The sequence below is a fragment of the Arachis ipaensis genome, chromosome B3, assembly GCF_059453495.1.
Source record: "Arachis ipaensis isolate K30076 ecotype BB chromosome B3, ASM5945349v1, whole genome shotgun sequence".
Taxonomy (NCBI): Eukaryota; Viridiplantae; Streptophyta; class Magnoliopsida; order Fabales; family Fabaceae; genus Arachis; species Arachis ipaensis.
Window position 1 is genome coordinate 65,133,660 of NC_142438.1, and position 21,879 is coordinate 65,155,538.

At 40.1% G+C, this 21,879-nt stretch overlaps 1 protein-coding gene across 1 annotated transcript; it reads right to left on the reverse strand.

The window, feature by feature from the left end:
- Positions 1-13,561: 13,561 nt before the first annotated feature.
- LOC148570937 (uncharacterized) lies at positions 13,562-14,053 on the reverse strand. Its single transcript, XM_088507172.1, has one exon. It carries the CDS (start codon positions 14,051-14,053, stop codon positions 13,562-13,564), a length of 492 nt encoding a protein of 163 aa, XP_088363298.1.
- Between the last annotated feature and the right edge of the window lie 7,826 nt (positions 14,054-21,879).

Here is a 21,879-nt window from a genome sequence, read left to right on the forward strand (position 1 = left end):
TTGGTTTTCTAAAAATTTTAAGTTTGGTGTTCCTTTTTTTTATGTTCTTGAGTCCTTTGAGTCTTTGAATTTCTGTTCTTCGTGTTCTTGTGAATCTTCAAGGTGTTCTTGAGTCTTTCTTGTGTTTTGATCTTAAAATTTTTATGTTTGGTGTTCCTTGGTGTTTCTCCTAAAAATTTTCGAAAATAAGGAGCATTAGATCTAAAAATTTTAAGTTCTGTATCTTTTTGCAGACTATCTCAGGACTCTTGAAATAATGATTCCGTTTGCCGAGGCACTTGAGCAAATATCCTCTTATGCTAAGTTCATGAAAGATATCTTAAGTCATAGGAAGGATTGGAGAGAAACTGAAAAAGTTTTCCTCACTGAAGAATGCAGTGCAGTCATTCTGAAAAGCTTACCAGAGAAGCTTAAAGATCCCGGAAGCTTTATGATACCATGCACATTAGAGGGTGCTTGTACCAAGACAGCTCTATGTGCTCTTGGGGCAAGTATCAACCTAATACCTGCATCCACTATCAAAAGGCTTGGTTTGACTGATGAAGTCAAACCAACCCGGATATGCCTCCAACTTGCTGATGGCTCCATTAAAATCCCATTAGGCATAATTGAGGACATGATTATCAAGGTTGGGCCATTTGCCTTTCCTACTGACTTTGTAGTGCTGGAAATGGAGGAGCACAAGAGTGCAACTCTCATTCTAGGAAGACCTTTTCTAGCAATTGGACGAACCCTCATTGACGTCCAAAAAGGGAAGATAAACCTGAGAGTCAATGAGGATGAGTTTAAGTTAAATGCTGTCAAAGCTATGCAGCATCTAGACACATCAAAAGACTGCATGAGCATTGATATTATTGACTCCTTGGTGGAAGAGGTCAACATGACTGATATTCTCGAATCAGAGCTAGAGGACATTTTTAATGATGTTCAGCCTGATCTGGAGGAACCAAAGAAAACAGAAGAACCTCTGAAAACTCCTCAGGAAGAGGAGAAGCCTCCCAAACCCGAGCTCAAACCACTACCACCATCCCTGAAATATGCATTTCTAGGAGAAGATGACACTTTTCCCGTGATCATAAGCTCTGCTCTAGAGCCCAGGAAGAGGAAGCACTAATTCAGGTGCTAAGGACACACAAGACAGCTATTGGGTGGTCCATAAGTGATCTTAAGGGCATTAGCCCAGCCAGATGCATGCACAAGATCCTATTGGAGGATGATGCTAAACCACTAGTTCAACCACAGAGGCGGCTGAATCCAGCCATGAAGGAGGTGGTGCAGAAAGAGGTTACTAAGTTACTAGAGGCTGGGATTATTTATCCTATTTATGATAGCCCTTGGGTGAGCCCTGTCCAAGTTGTACCCAAGAAGGGAGGAATGATAGTGGTTTATAATGAAAAGAAAGAACTGGTTCCTACAAGAACAATTACAGGGTGGCGTATGTGTATTGACTATAGAAGGCTCAATACAGCCACCAGGAAGGATCATTTTCCTTTACCATTCATAGACCAGATGCTAGAGAGACTAGCAAGCCATGAATACTACTGCTTTTTGGATGGCTATTTAGGTTACAACCAAATTGCAGTAGATCCTCAGGACCAAGAGAAAACAGCATTCACATGTCCATCTGGAGTATTTGCCTACAGAAGGATGCCATTTGGTCTGTGCAATGCACCTGCAACCTTTTAGAGGTGCATGCTCTCTATCTTCTCTGATATGGTAGAAAAATTTTTGGAAGTCTTCATGGATGACTTCTCAGTATTTGGAGACTCATTAAGCTCCTGTCTTGACCATCTAGCACTTGTTCTGAAAAGGTGCCAAGAGACTAACCTGGTTTTAAACTGGGAGAAATGTCACTTTATGGTGACTGAAGGAATTGTCCTTGGGCACAAAATTTCAAACAAGGGAATAGAGGTGGATCAAGCTAAGGTAGAGGTAATTAAAAAATTACCACCACCTGCCAATGTTAAGGCAATCAGAAGCTTTTTGGGGCATGCAGGATTCTATAGGAAATTTATAAAGGATTTTTCAAAAATTGCAAAACCTCTGAGCAATCTGCTAGCTGCTGACACGCCATTTGTCTTTAACACAGAGTGTCTGCAGGCGTTTGAAACTCTGAAAGGTAAGTTGGTCATAGCACCAACCATTTCTGCACCAGACTGGACATTACCATTCGAACTAATGTGTGATGCCAGTTACCATGCCATTGGTGCAGTATTGGGACAGAGGCATAACAAGCTTCTGCGCGTCATTTACTATGCTAGCCGTGTTTTGAATGACGCACAGAAGAATTACACAACCACAGAAAAGGAGTTGCTTGCAGTGGTTTATGCCATTGACAAGTTCAGATCTTATTTAGTGGGATCAAAAGTGATTGTGTACACTGACCATGCTCCTCTAAAATATCTCCTCACAAAGCAGGATTCAAAATCCAGACTCATAAGATGGGTGTTGCTTCTGCAAGAGTTTGATATAGAAATAAGAGATAGAAAAGGGACAGAGAACCAAGTAGCAGATCACCTGTCCTGGATAGAACCAGTAACAGGAGCATTCCTCTCTCATACTGAGATCTCTGAAAACTTTTTAGATGAGCAACTTTTTGCCATTCAGAAAGTACCATGGTTTGCAGACATTGCAGACTATAAGGCTGTGAGATTCAAACACAAAGAGTACAGTAAGCAACAAATAAAAAAATTATTTTCTGATGCAAAATACTACTTGTGGGATGAACTATATCTCTTTAGGAGGTGTGTAGACAGAGTGATCCGTAGATGTGTGCCTAGAGAAGAGGCACATAAGATCCTATGGCATTTCCATGGATCACAGTATGGAGGACATTTTGAAGGTGAGCGAACAGCCACAAAGGTTCTCCAATGTGGCTTCTACTGGCCTACTCTCTATAAAGACTCTCGAGAGTTTGTACGTAACTGTGACAGTTGCCAGAGAGCTGGTAATCTGCCTCACGGTTATGCCATGCCTCAGCAAGAGATCTTAGAGATTGAGTTGTTTGATGTATGGGGTATTGACTTCATGGGGCCTTTCCCACCATCATATTCAAACACTTATATTCTGGTGGCAGTAGACTATGTATCTAAATGGGTAGAGGCAATTGTAACACCCACTAATGATACTAAGACAGTGATGAAGTTCCTCCAGAAGCATATCTTCAGCAGGTTCGGTGTCCCTATGATATTGATCAGTGATGGAGGTACTCATTTCTGCAATAAATAGCTTGACTCTGCTCTGGTCCGATATAGAATTAACCACAAAGTGGCAACTCCATATCATCCACAGACAAATGGGCAGGCTACAGTCTCGAATAGAGAACTAAAACGAATCCTGGAATAGACTGTAAGTACCCGTAGAAGGGATTGGGTAAGAAGTCTGGATGATGCTCTATGGACATATAGAACCGCATTCAAGACTCCTATAGGGACCTCTCCGTACCAGCTTGTGTATGGAAAAGCCTGTCATCTGCCAGTGAAACTGGAACACAAGGCCTACTGGGCAACCAGGTTCCTAAACCTTGATGCAAACTTAGCTGGAGAGAAGAGATTACTCCAATTGAATGAGTTGGAAGAGTTCAGACTCAATGCTTTTGAAAATGCTAAAATTTACAAGGAGAAAGCAAAAAGGTGGCATGACAAAAAGCTATCATCTAGAGTGTTTGAGACAGGACAGAAGGTTCTATTGTTTAACTCTAGGTTCAGATTGTTTCCTGGGAAATTGAAATCCCGGTGGAAGGGACCATATGTGATTACAAGTGTGTCACCATATGCTTATGTAGAGCTTCAAGATATTGATTCTGACAAAAAGTTCATAGTTAATGGACAGAGAATCAAACATTATCTTGAAGGCAATGTTGAACAAGAATGCTCAAAACTGAGACTAAACTAAAAAGCTCAAGTAAAGTCCAGCTAAAGACAGTAAAGAAGCACTTGCTGGGAGGCAACCCACCATGATAAAAAAATTAGATGTTTATAATAATTATATGACTCTATCTAATTTTTTTATTCATGTAAGTTAATAAATTTCAGTGAATAAGTCAGGGAAATGAAGGTTCAGAACATAAAGTAGAGGAATCATAGAGAAAGAGAGCTCACTGGCGTTAAAACGCCAGTAAAGAGGCAATTTGGGCGTTAAACACCAGAATGGCTACCATTCAGAGCATTTAACGCCAGTAAAGGTATCATTCTGGGCGTTCAGAAAAGCACTCAGTAAAGAAGGATTTCTAGTGTTTAACGCCAGCCAGGGTACCTGGCTGGGCATTAAACGCCCAAAATGGCCATCAGATGGGCGTTAAATGCCAGAATGGAAATCATTTTGGGCGTTTAACGCCAAAACAGCTAGGGGAGAGGTAATTTTGTTTCCAATTCAATTTTTTTCGAATTTTCATGTTTTAATTCAAAATTTTCTGCATCCAAATATTACAAACATTCATTTTTTAATTTCCATTCCCAAAAATTCATAATCTTATAAATTCTTTTTAATTATTTTTCAATTCTTTTCAATTCTTTTTCAAAAACTCATTCATATGATCTTTTATTTCTTAGATGCATAAAGAAAAATTCAGATTTAACTTCCTCATATCTTTTTCATATCTTTTAAATTTTGAAAAAAATATTATCTTTTTTCATATCATGTTTATCTTTTATCAATCATATCTTTCAATCATATCTTTTTCTAAAAATTCGAACCCATTCCCACCCTCCCTTTTCAATATACATTCGGCCATCCCCTTTAACACATGATTTGAATCCTTCTCTCCATCTATTCATCTTCTTTTTATTTTTTCTTGAGGACAAGCAACTCTGTAAGTTTGGTATGATTTTCGTGATCCCTGAGCTAAAACAAACGAATCTCATGGCTCCCAAAGGAAGACAAACCGCCTCAAGAGGCAAGAAAGAAAGTAATCCAAAACTACCTTGGATGCATGAGAATTTTTGCACCAAAGAACATGCAGACCATTACTTCAAAATTATGTGTAGAAGATCAGTGATCCCGGAAGTTAAGTTCAATCTAAAAGAAGATGAATACCCGGAGATCCAAGAGCATATTCAAAACAGGGGCTGAGAAGTCCTGGCTAATCCTGAGATACATGTTGGAAGAAACATGATCCAGGAATTCTATGCAAATTTGTGGATGACAGAGAAGCAAATATTAGAAGGAACTGCTTTCTACTCCTTTCGGACTATGGTTAGAGGGAAGATTATTTACTTTCACCTTGACAGAGTGAGAGAAGTTCTCAAACTTCCTCAACTACAAGATGATCCAGAGTCCTTTAATAGGAGAATGGCCAAGGATAAAAGGCTAGATCAAGTTCTAGAGGACATATGCCTCCCTGGAACCAAGTGGATTACTAATTCAAAAGGTGTCCCAAACTAGTTAAAGAGAGTAAATCTCAAACCAGTTGCTAGAGGTTGGCTGGATTTCATTGGGCGTTCTATACTCCCAACCAGCAACCGATCTGAAGTCACTGTCAAGAGGGTAGTGATGATTCACTGAATTATGCTGGGGAAGGAGGTAGAGATTCATCAGCTGATCCCCGTTGAAATTTACATGTTTGCAAACAAGGAATCCACTGAGGCCAAATTGGCCTACCCAAGCTTGATTAGTCTATTATGTAAAGATGCGGGGGTATATATGGGTGTGGATGAATATATTCCAGTTGAACGCCCAATCACCAAAAAAGTGTTGGATGGACCTCAAATTCAAGATAACCTCATCAAGAGGGGGCGCATGAGCTCCTCCCAGAAATTTCTCAATTTGACTATTGGACTCGCTTAGAAGCATCTGTCACCAAGCTGCAAGAAGATGTGAATCAACTCAAAGAAGAGCAGCAGAATCAAAACAGCATGCTCTACAAATTACTCATAGAATAAGAGAAACAATGGCGTGAGATACAGGAGCTAAAGAGCCAGAAGCTGTCTCTTGAAAAGCCAGACGTCCCACAGATTGAAGGAGCACTTACCTCTCAAAATGAAGGTTGTTGAGTCTTAACTCTGTGATAACTTTTATTATTAAAAACCTATTTTAAGAGTTACATAAGCATTAGTATTAGAGTCATTTATTTTTATGTCTTTAATTTCCTTTCTTTTATTATTTGTCTACTTTTATGTTTATTTTATGTCTTAAAGCTATGAATAATTCCATGAATCCCTCACCTTTCTTAAATGAAAAATGTTTTTAATTGCAAAAGAACAAGAAGTGCATAGTTTCGAAATTTATCTTGAAATTAGCTTAATTATTTTGATGTGGTGGCAATACTTTTTGTTTTCTTAATGAATGCTTGAACAGTGCATATTTTTTATAGTGAAGTTTATGAATGTTAAAATTTTTGGCTCTTGAAAGAAAAATGAAAAAAGAGAAATGTTATTGATAATCTGAAAAATCATAAAATTAATTCTTGAAGCAAGAAAAAGCAGTGAAAAACACAAGGCTTGCATATAAAAAAATGGCAAAAAATAAAGAAAAATAAAGAAAAAGAAAAAGCAAGCAGAAAAAGTCAATAACCCTTTAAACTAAAAGGCAAGGGTAAAAAGGATCCAAGACATTGAGAATTAATGGATAGGAAGGCCCAAAGGAATAAAATCCTGGCCTAAGCGGCTAAATCAAGCTGTCCCTAACCATGTGCTTGTGGCGTGAAGGTGTCAAGTGAAAAGCTTGAGACTAAGCAGTTAAAGTCGTGGTCCAAAGCAAAAAGAGTGTGCTTAAGAACTCTGGGCACCTCTAACTGGGGACTCTAGCAAAGCCAAGTTACAATCTGAAAAGGTTCACCCAGTTATGTGTCTGTGGCATTTATGTATCCGGTGGTAATACTAGAAAATAAAATGCTTAGGGTCACGGCCAAGACTCATAAAGTAGCTGTGTTCAAGAATCAACATACTGAACTAGGAGAATCAATAACACTATAAATTCTGAGTTCCTATGGATGCCAATCATTCTGAACTTCAAAGGATAAAGTGAGGTGCCAAAACTGTTCAGAAGCAAAAAGCTACAAGTCCCGCTCATCTAATTGAAACTAATCTTCATTGATATTTTTGAAATTTATTGTATTTTTTCTTCTTTTTATCCTATTTTGTTTTTAGTTGTTAGGGATAAACAACAATTTAAGTTTGGTGTTGTGATGAGCGAATAATTTATACCCTTTTCGGCATTATTTTTATATAGTTTTTAGTAAGTTTTAGTTACTTTTAATTATATTTTTATTAGTTTTTATGAAAAAATCACATTTATGGACTTTACTATGAGTTTATGTATTTTTCTGTAATTTCAGGTATTTTCTGGCTGAAATTGTGGGACCTGAGCAAAAATCTGATTCAGAGGCTGAGAAAGGACTGCAGATGCTGTTGGATTCTGACCCTCCTGCACTCGAAGTCGATTTTCCGGAGCTACAGAAACCCAATTGGCACGCTCTCAATTGCGTTGGAAAGTAGACATCTTGGGCTTTCCAGCAATATATAATAGTCCCTACTTTTCCCGAGATTTGATGGCCTAAACTGGCGTTAAACGCCTGCCAGAGACCCTTTTCTGGTGTAAAATGCTAGAACTGGCACATTTCTTGGTGTTAAACACCCATTTTGGCACCCAGTGTGGCATTTAACTCCAATTTGAAGCATATGCATGTGAAATCTTCAAAGCTCAGCCTAAACACTCACCAAGTGGGCCCTAGAAGTGGATTTCTGCACTATCTGCACTTAGTTACTCATTTTCTGTAAACCTAAGTTACTAGTTTAGTATAAAAACTACTTTTAGAGATTTATTTAGCAACTCATGACATTTTTTACATTTGAATTGGTATCTTCTATAGCATGAGCCTCTAAACCCCATAGGTGGGGTGAGGAGCTCTGCTGTGTCTCAATGGATTAATGCAATTACTATTGTTTTCTATTTAATCACGCTTGATTCTATTCTAAGATACTCACTCGCACTTCAATCTGGAGAAGATGATGATCCGTGACACTCATCATTATTCTCATATTTATGAACGCGTGCCTGACAACCACTCCCGTTCTACCTGAGCTCAACGTAGTCATTGGGCGACAGCTTGAGTGCGTATCTCTTGGGTCTCTGATCCACGGACCGAGTTCGAGAGATCAGAACCTTTGTGGTAGAGTCTAGAACCAATTGGCGGCATTCCTGGGATCCGGAAAGTCTAAACCTTGTCTGTGGTATTCCGAGTAGGATCTGGGAATGGATGACTGTGACGAGCTTCAAACTCATGAATGTTGGGCACAGTGATAGTGTGCAAAATTGAACGTTAGAGGTCCAATGTTACCTTAAACACTAGCCTCCAACGTCCGTGATGCTCAGCCCAGAATTCAGATTTGAAAATTTTGAATCGACGCGTATGCGTCAGTGACGCGTATGCGTGGATGGAAAAAAGGCGATGCACGCTTAAGCGTACAGCACGCGTATGCGTGAAAATGCCAATGTTGGAGGGAACGTTGGAGGTCCAACGCTGAAGCCAACGTCTCCTGCTTGGTTTTAAAACTGCAAAATAAAAATCTTACATCCACGCACACGCGTGAAGCACACATATGCGTGGATGAGCATTTTTTACACTTTTGCGCAGAAGCGCAAGGTACGTGTACGCGTGGTTTAGCTGACGTTGGCCCTCCAACGTTGAGTCAAACGCCAATGACATCAAGCTTTCTGGTTTTGCTGGTTTTGTTTTAAATGGCGTTTGAGTCAACGTTGGCCCTCAAACGTTGACTCAAATGTGAAGCATCAGGATTCAAATTTTACACGGATCTCTTCTCAACACCAAGGGCAACCAACTAGAGCCATTTTTAACCCAATTCCATCAAGGCCAAAAGCCCAATTCAGAGCTTGAAGATCCATGGAAGAAAGTGTATAAATAGCTTAGAATTTAAGTTAGAAGGGGGAATTTTTTTTTTCACTTTTACTCTGCTAGTTACTTTTACATGGTATTTTTCATTCTCTGTTTGTTAATTTCAGAATGTATCTTTCAATTCCAATTTCCATTTTGAGTGTTATGAACAACTAAACCCCTTTTTATTGGGTTAGGGGGCTCTATTGTAATTCAATGGATCAATAGTAGTTTTCATCTTCTTCTACTAGAATTGCTTTCTCACATTGGATTAGATTGGGGTTTGGATGGATATAGTGACATGTAATCCTACCAACACTTTGATCTATGAATTTGTGTAGTATAGTCAGTGACCGAACTTTAACTCTTCCCATGAGCAATTAAATCAAGACATTGGGCAATTGTTCATGCTTAGAGAGATTGGTGAGCCAAGACATTGGGATCCAATCATCTAAGATTGCCAAGCAATGTCAATGAATGCATTGATTGAGGAAGAGGTGAAAATGATTTGATCCAGAGAATTCAATATCTCCTAAAACCCAATGAATTCCCCATCTCTGATCTACCCATTCAATTTTACTTTCTGCATCTTTAATTTCATGCTTAATTCCCCGATCCCATTTAATTTCCAGCAACTTAAGATTCTGTCACTTTAATTCCCTACAATTTAATTTTCTGTTCCTTTAATTTCTTGCAATTTAAGTTTCCCGACATTTTACATTATGCAATCCCAATTTTAATTCTGATTTCGCTCAACTAGCATAATTATTCAGTTATAATTGCTCGATCTACCAATCCCTGTGGGATTCGACCTCACTCTACAGTGAGTTTTTACTTGATGACAATCCGGTGCACTTGCTGGAAGGAAAATTGTTGAGAGGCAAATTCCCGCGTATCATTACTCCATATTTGTGGAGCAGCTTTTCCATTTGTCTGTTGTAAAAATGGATGCCACCATCACTAATAAGGCCTTTAGGCACCCCATATCTGGTGAAGATGTGTCTCTTAAGAAACTGAAGCACGATTGGTGCATCATATGTGATTGTTGCTATGGCCTCTACCCATTTAGAGACATATTCCACTGCTACCAATAGGTATTTGAAGGAGTATGATGGGGGAAATAGTCCCATGAAGTCTATGCCCCAGAGATCAAATAAATTCATTGCAATGGTGCACAAATTCATTGCATTAGTCCATGTATTTGAGGCATTTTGTTCCTCCTTGTTAGTCCTCCATCTCTCTAGCATTCATTACATTGGTGCACAAATTCTCTAGCATCTCTGAATATGGTTGGCCAATAAAATCCACTTTGAAGCACTTTAGAAAATGTTCTTTCTGGTCCAAAGTGTCCACCATAAGCTGAACTATGACAGTGCCACAATATACTTCTCATTTCATTCTCAGGAACACACCTTCTTATCATTCCATCTGGACAACTTTTGAACAAGAAGGGCTCATCCCACAGGAATTTCTTGGTTTTATTGAGCAGCTTCTTCACTTGCTGCCTGGTGAACTCTTGGGAAATCCTTCTTCCAACCTTGTAGTTTGCAATATCATCAAACCAAGGTTCTTGTTGGACTTGAAGATGATGTTCATCTGGGAACTTCTCATTCACTGGTTGTGGTGCATCCTGATTGATTTCTTGTGGTAGTCTAGACAGATGGTCTGCAACTTAGTTCTTACTTCCTTTCCTATCTCTCACTTCAATGTCAAATTCTTGTAGCAACAGCACCCACCTAATGAGTCTTGGCTTGGTATCCTGTTTAGACAAGAGATACTTGAGAGCAGCATGATCAGTATACACTACAACTTTTGAACCAATCAAGTATTGTCTAAATTTATCAAATACATATACAATTGCCAAGAGTTCCTTTCCTGTGGTGGTATAATTTTTTTTGTGCTTTATTTAACACCTTATTTGCATAGTATATAACATGATGCAGCTTATCCTTTTTCTGTCCCAATACAACACCAATTGCAAAATCACTTGCATCACACATAAGTTCAAAAGGCAATTCCTAATCTGGGGGTGTGATGATTGGTGCTGTAATAAGTTTATCTTTCAAAGTTTCAAAGGCATGCTTATAGCTATCATCAAAGACAAAAGGATTGTCAACCACTAACAAGTTGCTTAGTGGCTTAGCTATCTTTGAAAAGTCTTTGATGAATCTCCTATGAAAACTAGCATGCCCAAGAAAACTTCTCACTACTTTCACATTGACTGGTATAGGAAGCTTTTCTATGACCTCTATCTTAGCTCAGTCAACTTTTATATCCTTGCTTGAAACCTTATGCCCAAGAACAATACCTTCTGGTACCATGAAATGGCATTATTTCCCAATTCAAAACTAAATGTGTTTCTTGGCATCTTTTCAAGACAAAGGTTAGATGATGCAGACAAGTGTCAAAAGAGTTACCAAAGATAGAAAAATCATCCATAAAGATCTCTAAGAATTTTTCTATCATGTCAGAGAATATGGAGAGCATACACCTTTGAAAGGTTGCTAGAGCATTGCATAGCCCAAAGGGCATCCTCCTGTAAGAAAAAACCCCAAACGGACAAGTGAATGAGGTTTTTTCTTGATCCTTGGGATCCACCACTATCTGATTATATCCAGAGTAGCCGTCCAGGAAACAATAGTAAGCATGACCAGCCAATTTTTCTAACATCTGATCACTAAAAGGGAGAGGGAAGTGATCTTTCCTGGTGGCATCATTCAGCCTTCTATAGTCAATGCACATCCTCCACCCCGTTAAACTCAAAGAAATAACACATGGATAATATCATGCAAGTGATAGAGAAAGCCATAAAAGAATAGGTGTCTTGGAGATATGACAGCTGCAACATGTAAGCAAGACCACAGTGGAAATAATGGGCAAGTCACTTAGCATGTGATGCAAGAGGGGTATAAGCATGCAAATAGGAGGCATGAGAAGTATATACTCAAGCATCAACAACAAGAAGAAAGTCATAAAGAATGAGCATATGAATGGGAAACATGAAGAACAATAGGCTCAATGCACATAAGAACAAGCAAGGGAATGCGAAAGGGCACTAAGTTGTAAGCATTATGTCAAATTTGAAACAAGAACTCATAGGTGCCTTTCATCAAACACTTGGTGTGCAACTTCAAAGCAATAAGCAAGTGGAGGAAATGTGACAATATAGCATCCCACAAGGCATTATCAATCATCATATAGCACCATATAACACAAAGGAATCAAAACATAGTAAAATAACCCACTAATGCAAGAGAGGACTCCACCCTCAACACCCATGGAAAATAGAAAAAAAAGCAAACAAGTAAACAAGGATGCATGAATGAGGGTCTAACTAAGAAGGGATACAAAGAAATGAAATAAAGAGAGAAAATTTGAAACAAAACAAATAGGAAGAAAGGTGGGTAGTACCTTGAAATGGAGAAGAAAGTGATGTAGAATGCAAGGGAAGAAAGGGGAAAAGAAATGGGAAAAAGAGAAGAGAGAGAAGAATGTGGAACCGCTGGAAGTGGTGGTCACTGGTGGTCAGTGCCGCCGGTGAAAGGGGCGGAGAAAGGGGGGTAGAGGTGGTTGGAGAAGAAGGGAAGAGGGAAATATAAGAAGAAGATGGGAAAATTTGAAAACAGGCGCGCCTCAGGTAAGTAATGTCGTGAAATCGACGCACGCGCCATCCACGCGTATGCGTGGATGGGCAGAAAGAAGCAGGGACGCGTACGCGTGGACAGCAGAAGAAGAAGGTACACGTATACGCACAAGGTGCGCGCACGTGAGGGCAGTTGCGGCAGTGGCACAGTGCCAGCATGAAGCTTGCACAACTATTTGGTCGAAGTACTAGGAGTTGGCTATAGGAACATCGACCTGCACGCGCACGCGTGAATTTGGCAGACATCAGATGGACACGGAAGCATCAGGTACGCTTGCGCGTGGGAGCGGGTTGTGCTCCCAGCACAGTGGTCGCTTGATGTTTGCGCAACTCTTTGGAAAATGTACCAAGAGTTGGATTTGCGCGATCGACGCGAACGCATCATCCATGCTTACGCGTGGATGCGCAAATTAGAAGGGACGCGTACGCATCATGTGCACGCACGCGTGAGGTGAGTTATGCGGAGGGTGCAGTGTTGGCCCAGTTCTTGCATAACTCTCGGGTAAAATGTACCAGAGAGTGAGGAAACGCAATCGACGCGTATGCGTCTAGCACGCTCACGCATGGATTGCTTAATCAAGTTCAGGGACGCGTACGTGTCATGTGTGCGTACACGTCAGAGGGGTTAGGCGTGGGGCTCAGTTCTGGCTCAGAGTGTGCACAACTCTCTGGTCAAAGTACCAGGAGTTGCGAAAGGCCAAGGATGCGTACGCGTCTTGTACGCCCACGCGTGGGTCCCTCCCCCCCTTTTTTTTACATAGACATGAAGGGATGCATTTTCATCATAAATTTAGTAGGCAATTAAACTAAAGAGATCAAAAACACTCAAAAATCTATGTAATGCTCAAAATAGAGTGTTGTCTTCTACACTAAGGATCCAACCTACTTAAGATCAATGCAAACCTTCATGAACATCACAACTAGCACAATAAAGTCTATCTAAACAATCTCAAAAACTAAGCCTTCACCAAATCAAGCAAGTGTTCAAGACTATATACAAAAGAGAACAAAAAGGTAGATCTCACCATGGTGGGGTGTCTCCCACCTAGCACTTTTGTTTAATGTCCTTAAGTTGGACGGTCACTAGCTCAATGCACTTTGCCATTAGGTGCATCCTTCAAAAGGAACACCTCAATCTCCTTGTTGCTCTTCATCTTTTCACCATGATACAACTTTAGACGATGCCCATTAACCTTGAAAATGTCTGGGCTTGAAGGATGGCGCAAATGATAGACCCCATACGGCTCCGTCTTTTCTACTCTATAAGGTCCTTCCCATCTTGACCTTAGCTTTCTAGGCATTAACCTCAATCTTGAATTGTAGAGAAGGACTAATTCGCCAACTCTAAATTCTTTTCCTCTTATGTTCTTATCATGCACGGCTTTCATCCTCTCCTTGTAGAGTCTGGAGTTCTCATAGGCTTCTAACCTCAAACACTCTAATTCCACTAATTGTAGCTTTCTCTCGATTTCGGCCCGTCCCAAACTTGAATTGCACTCCTTGATGGCCCAATATGCCTCGTGCTCTATCTCCACCGGTAGGTGGCAAGCTTTTCCATAGACCAACCAAAAGGGGCTCATGCCAATTGACGTCTTGTAACCCGTTCGGTAGGCCTATAGTGCATCGGTGAGCTTGGCACTCTAATCTTTTCTATGAGGCTTCACAATCCTTTCCAATATGCGTTTAATCTCCCGACCGGAAACCTCGTCTTGGCCGTTCGTTTGGGGGTGGTAGGCCGTGGCTACTTTGTGCATGATTGATAAACCATTATTTTATGGTTTATATTGTGTTTAATTGTGTGGTTTTATCAAATCTTTACCCACTTATTCATTAAATAAGCATGCATTTATAATTCCTTCCTAAAAATACTTTATGGTTAAAAACTTGCTTCCTAGAGACTTTTAATTTTGTATTATAATTCTCCTTTACTCCATTCGATGCCGTGATCTGTGTGTTAAGTGTTTCAGACTTTATAGGCCATGAATGACTTGGAGATTAGAAAAGAAGCTTGCAAAAATGGAAGGAACACAAGAAATTAAAGAGATGACCAGCGAGAAGTGACGCGGACGCATGGCTCACGCGACTGCGCGATATAAATGAAATTGCAGTGACACGAACGCATGGTTCACGCGACCGCGTGGATTGGAAATTGCACAAGTGACGCAAAGGCGTGGACGACGCGCATGCGTGGCAAGGCAAAATGCTGGATGACGCGAACGCCTGGATGACGCAGTTTTCGGCCCAGAAAAGCAGATTAGAGCCAGGGAATATGCAGAGACAGAGGAGAACATTCATTCCGGATAGTTTGAGTTTTTAGATTTGATTTTACTCCTCCTCTAGGTTTTTCTCTCTACACATTCATAGTTCTTAGGATTTTTGATTTTATTGCTTTTTGGATTGGGACATTGAGAAGAGTTATTACCTCCGCCAAGACTTCATTATTCTAGTTTGTTTTCTTTACTTGTCTCTTACTCTTCCATGTCTTCAATTTATTCAGAATTATTATTGGATTATTTTTAGAATTTATTAATACAAGGATTATTTTTATTTTTAATTGATCTTTTGATTATTATTTATCATGTCTTTCTTTATTGCCCTTTCTTATGTTATGAAGTTTACATTCATAATGAGCGAGTAGTTCCATAACTTGATTGGGAGTTGATTGAAAGGAGGACCTTGAGTTGGAATACTCAAGAAAAAAAATTGTAATTGGGTTTATTGTTGGATTGTCCTCTAGTCACTGACACTAATCCTTTCCAAGGGAGAGGATTGGAACTTGTGAATAGAAATAACTTTCCAACTTGCTTGACTCTCCTCTACTTAGTAAGGGATAACTAAGCAGAACAACCTTCAATCATCAATCAATCTTGAGAGTATGACATTGGGATTTTTGCCAATAAAGAATTTCATAAAAACAGTTGCGTTGTAGATATAGTCTCTAAACCAACAAAAATCCCTTCGTACAAACGTTTTGGTTGTCACAAGTAACAAACCCCTTAAAAATTGTTAACCGAGTATTCAAACCTCGGGTCGTCTTCTCAAGGAACTGCAAGGAAGTATGTTCTTATTATTGGCTATAAAGGTCGTAATCGGGGTTTAGAAGGTGAGAAGCAAGTGAATTGAATGACAAGTAAAGTAAATGGCAATCAAAATAAATAAATACTGTAAAGCAAACTTTTGGCAAGGTAAGAGAAATTCGAAGTCCAACTTAGTTATCTCTCTCAACAATGATGAAAGTTGAATCTAGATTCCACTTAGTTGTCCTTTACTAAAGCAAAGGAAAGTCAAGGGACTAATTAGTTTGGCCTTCGAATCCTATTTATTTCCTAAGAAAAAGTTGGGATTATTGAAGTTCAGTTCAATTAGCAAGATAACGATTATCAATTATGCTGAGTTGGTAACTGTTAAGTTACTGATTTCTTAACCAAGACCAAAAGGGGAAAATGTAAATTGCTGGAATAAAATATCTTCAGATCAGAAACAATGATAACATAAATTAAAAAGAGCAATCATAAACTGAAAATACCTCAAATATCATTAATTCAAATAATAATCTGTAACATGGAATAATTCATAAATTCAATTATAAAAGTAAATAATCAACTCAAGTGCTGGAATAAATAAAAGTGAAAGGGAAGCTAAAACAAAGAAACGTAAAACCTGGATCGAGAGTCACTCTTACAAACTAAGAGAAGTCCTAAATCCTAAGAGAGAGAGGAGAGAACCTCTCTCAAGACTAAATCTAAATCATGGGAAGTAAAAATTGGCGAGCTCTCTTTTGAATGGATGCATTCCCCCACTTTATAGCCTCTAGTCTATGTGTTCTGTACCTGGATCTGGGCCAAAAGGGCTTCAGAAATTGCTGGGGGCGTATTCTGTAAATTCTGATACGTGGCCTCTGTCACGCGTCCGCGTGGGTCACGCGGTCGCGTCATCTGGAGTTTTCCTTGTGGCGCGGTCGCGTCGGTCACGCGTCCACATCGAATGCGCTATGCTCAAGTCGCGCGGCCGCGTCAGTCATACGGAAATAAAGGTAATTAAAATAATTTATTTTAAAGCTTAGGAAACATATTTTTCACGTACATCACCTAATAAGGAAGGGAAAGTAAAACCATGCAATTAATATGAATAAGTGAGTGAAGGATTGAATAAATCACTCAAACTAAGCACAAAATAACTCATGAAATATGGGTTTATCAACCTCCCCACACTTAAACAATAGCATGTCCTCATGCTAAATCCAAGGTAAAGAATAAGGTAAGGTTAAAGTGGTGGAATGTTATGCAATGCAACCTATTCTAAATGCATCTACCTAAATGAGTCATGCAATTCCAATTTATCCACTCATATATAAAGCTTACACATAGTCAAATTAATTCACAGTCTCAAGGAGTCATATATATATATATATAGCCAACCCTTAAATAATAAAAAACTTCCGCAAATGAGATGGGAAAGAAAAATATTGTATAAACTTGCAAAACAATTAGTAATTTAAGCACAGATATATGTTGATGAGCTATTGAACCCTCACTGGAATTTGTGTTTACCCTCTAGTCACTCAGTGTTTATTGGGTTTATTCACTCTACTTTTCTTTTTATTCTTACTTTCTATAACTTTGTTCTTCATCTAACCAATCAACAATTATAGAGTACAGTCATACCAAAAGTAATGAGGTCTTTAATTAAGGTTATAATGGGGCCAAGGTAAAGGTAAGGATATATGTATAAGGCTAAGTGAGCTAATAAGTGAATCCTTAATTAGACTAAGATCTCACCTAACATACATATTTAGTAGAGCAAAACTTCTTTACCAATTTTCCCATATTATCCCACTTGTTGTTACATGCTCATGTTTTAATTTTATTTTTTTATCCCATGTGCATTGCTGTTATTTTGCATTGAGGAATTCTTTTGTATCCCCTTTTATTAAATGCTGAAAAATAACCCTTTTTTTTTAATGCACATGGTAATTGAATCACTTTGATTTCTCATGAGCATGCTTCCCAAATTTTCTGAGTTATTTTATTTCTTTCAACTTTTCTACCTTTTGTTTCTATCATCCATGTTCCCAATAGGTTTCTCACATTTTAATCTATTCATAATATTCTATCTTAAGCTAACCAAGGATTCAACTTGGGATTTTATTTTGTTTTTCTGCTTAAGGCTAGTAGTGTGGCTAAATAGAATAAAAGGGATTTTAAAGGCTCAAGGGGGCTAACAATGGTGATGTGAAAGGTAGGTTATTTTGGGGTAAGTGAGCTAAAATCAAATGATGGCCTCAATCATTCTTTTGGTATGTATCTATATTCTATATTCTATAATTGGACATATATATTAAAGCAAAGTAAAGAACATCAGAATAAAAAGAAGCGAAACAAACAGGAATGAAATTATGGTTTGAATGCAACCATACAATTAAGCTCAAGACTCACAGGCTGTGTGTTCTCTAACTCAAGCATCATATATCATTCATATATGTTATGCAGGTTTAGTTAAAAATTCCCATTATTCTCATAAAAAAATTTATTTAGGGTAGCCTTTAAAGTTTTGATATTCTTCCTTGATGAAATGTTGTCAACTTAACTATATGATGTAATGCTATATATACAAGGTTTATGGATTTAAATCTGTTATGTTCAATTTCCTAGCTTTCTTCCTTTTTATATTTTTCAATTTAAACTATGCTATCTTATGCTAAAAAGGGTAAACTATACTAATTAATCCACTAATAAGTCAGAATTACAAACTAAACTAAATAACTAAAAATATGAACTAAAAATGTAAAATGCGGAAATAGAGTAGAAATACATAAAAGTAGCAATGTATAAGTACTCAGAAAATAACAGTAAAAAGAAAAATACAGAAAAATATCCAAAATAAAAGAAAAAAGAGATGTAGTAGTTTAGCAAAATAAAACGCCAGAGATGGCGACCTCCCCACACTTAAAATGAAGCATCGTCCCTGATGCTCAGTCAAGCCGGGTGTGAAGGGGTGTCATCACTGGTAGGGATGGTAGCTGGAGGCTCTGTGGTGGTGGTGGGCTGAGCGTCTGGTTGCTGTAGAGGCGGTGCTGACTGGATCGGAATCTCTGGATCTGTAGCCTCGATCTGATGCATAACCTCCTGATGTGGTGCAGCCTGCTCTGTGCCTGCCTACGGATGGGTCTCCTCCTGGGGCTCATCCTCCTCCTCCTCTGATGGCTCTGATGGTGTGTCGGGCTCGGAGGGGATGTCACACCCTGTCGGATCATCAGCTTCATATGCGAATAGCGTCGCTGGCTGCGACGCTCCAATCTCTCATACCGGCGCCAGTTACGGCGCTCCATCTGATCAAGCTGTCGGAATAGGCGGTGCACGAGGCGGTATACGGGCTCAGAGGCAGGTGGAGGTGCAGTGGTGGCAGCAGGGGCAGCCGTGGATGAAGAGGGTCCAGCAGACGGTGGGGCTGTCTCATCAGTAGCAGTGAAGGGTGGTGGTCTGTAGCCCAAAGCTAGGAAGTACGTACTGTGAGGAATGATCTTCCTGCAGTCCGCCGCTGGTGGTCTCTCATCGGCATCTTGCCATGGCACGTCAGCTCGACGGCCTAGCTGTGTAACCAGATACGGAAAAGGGAGGGTGCCTCGGACGTGGACCCTGGCCATATAATGCCGGATAAAGTGTGGCAGATAAAGGTCCTTACCCTCCATCACACACCATAGGAGGGTGATCATAGCAGCTGGGATCTCCGTCTCATGAGTACTCGGCATCACATAGTTGCTCAAGATCTGGTGCCATAAACGAGCCTCATCATTTAAGTACCCCTTCTTGATCCCTCTAGGCATGGTGGTGTCCTGACCCATCTCCCAAGGAACCGTCGGGTCGAGAGCTATCCGTGCCTTCACAGCATCCCAATCAAACCGCATCAGGCGCATGTCCTCCTCAGCCTTTATATAACCATCAGGCTGATCGGACTTGGCTGGGAGCCAGAGAATGTCCTCTATGGCCTCCTCAGTGACCAGAATCTGCTTTCCTCTCAGGTTTACTGCATCAAGGGTGGTGATGTAGTAGTTGCAGTAGAATTCCCTGACCCAAGATGCATTGACCTCTGTCAGTGCTCTCTCCAGAAAGAACCAGCCTCTTTGCTTGATTTGCTCAGTGGTGTACTGCTGGAGTGCTTCTGGAATCCTCAGAGTTCTCTCCAGGTATAGATTCCTGGAGTTTGCAAATGTCGGATACTTCAGCTCACAGTATCGGTTTGCAAATTTTATTGAATCATGTGCAGGGAGCAGCTGGTCAGCTTTTTCCTGCTATGTAAAGTTCTTCTCCCGCCATGAGGAATCATGCATTAGGTCAATGATGGATTGGGATGAATCTCCTCTTTTGCGCTTGCCAGTAGCTTTTCCCTTTCCTTTTCTCTGTGAGGCAGACATCCTGAAAAATTGAAAACCAGGATATATAAAAATAGGAAAGCAAGTAGGCATATAGGCAAAGAAAACACAAAGTGGCATGGGAGAATTTGAATGAGGTAAATGAGTTACGTAAATGTGCATTAAGGATTGTATAGTAGTTTAAAAGTTCGAAAGGAAGAAGTTACAATCCAAAATGTATCAGAATTCAAGTTAAATAGAAAAATTGTCATTATGCCATGGTTAGAAAGTTAGAGGAAAGTGAAAAATCAGAAAAGATATTTTAAAAGGTTAGTATGGTGAGAATTTGAAAAAGAAGTCAGTAAATTAAAATTGGTGAGTTAGTAAAAAGTGGGTTAAGGTAAGTGGCATAAAGAAAATATTCCATGTAACAAGGATTCACAGGTAGGAACTATAGTGACTCATAACCAAACAAGAAAAACAAGTAGATGCTGATTCAAATAGATATAATGAAAGCAAAAATAGGAATCAAAACATCACAAATGCAGTTTATAAACTAGGAAATCAAAAAGGATAAGAAAGCATGCCCTGGCAATTATGAAATGGTTTGGTTAAAGCAGTGGAAAACAGAGTTCAAATTGCCAAACCGAGATATGAATGAAAACATTTTTATAGAAATTTGGGCAGCATTCTGGCTAAAATTGGATTATCCCGGAAAATAAACAGCAATCAAAGCAGTTCATATGAATTAAGAAGTCAAGCTGCAGGTACATATATATAATATAAACTTGAAAATTCAATGTAAAGAGCAGCAATATACAAGAAATACAGTATATGAACAAGATTACAGCAACAGCAGATTTGCAAATATGATAAAACAGAAGCAAGAACAGTGCAAATAAACAGACCTAGAGCCACTAACCACAGCCTAGGCTACCTAACAACCTAAAATCCACTACAACATGCAAGACTATCTATCCTAATTATGAACAGAAAAGGAAAAAAATAAGAAGAACTACGAATGGATAAAAGGGATTGCGTGCTGCGGAACCTGGAAGGCGGAATAAGGAGAGTAGGCAGGAAGGTGGTTGGGTGGTGGTGATGGTGGCGTCCGGTGGTTGGCACAGTGGCTGGCGGTGGTGGGTACAGTGGCGCGGCTGTTCGGCAGGGGGAAGGAGAGAGTGATGGGGGTAGGGAAAGGGAGAGGGAAAAGGGGTGGTGTTGCTGTTAAAGGGGGGTTGTGGTTGGACGGTGGCGGCGGCGTGTGGTGGCGCGGAGGGGGGAGGCAGTGGCGGGGGAGGAGGGATGAAGAAGAAATAGGAAGAAAGAAGAGGGGGTTGGTTGCGGCTAGGGGCGGACGGCAGCGGTGGGTGGTCGGCGGTTCCCTGCGGTGGTTGGTGCAGCGGTAATGGTGGCTGGGTGGTGGTGGTTGAGGGTTGGGGAGAGAGAGAGAGGGGGTTGAGAGTGAAGGGGTGGGGCGCGATGATAGGGTTTCGCGTGACCTGGGGGGTTATATTTTGAAATCCACGCAGCCGCGTGGGGCACGCGGTCGCGTGGTGGGGGTGAAAATGGGGGTGACGCGATCGCGTAGGTCGCGCGATCGCGTGAGAGGGGTAGGAGAGAGGATGACGCGATCGCGTGGGTCGCGCGATCACGTCGCTGGAATTTGTGCTAGACACACGCTTCCATCGTCGTTTTAGCGCAACTCTCTGTCTCGTGGGCACGCGTCTCTGTCATTTCACCAGGGCACGCGGCCGCGTGGGTGACGCGATCGCGTGGATAGTGTTTTCGCAATATGACGCGATCGCATGGGCATGCGACCGCGTCGTGCATCCCTTTTTTTTTATATGTAAGATAAATGCAGAATGCAATGATTAATATGAATGCTATGCATGATCCCAGGTACAATAAAGTAAAATGAAAAGAAAATAAAAATGAAAGTGATTAACAAGAATTAAATTGAAAAAGAAGCGACCATACCATGGTGGGTTGTCTCCCACCTAGCACTTTTAGTTAAAGTCCTTAAGTTGGACATTGGAGGAGCTTCCTGCTATGGCG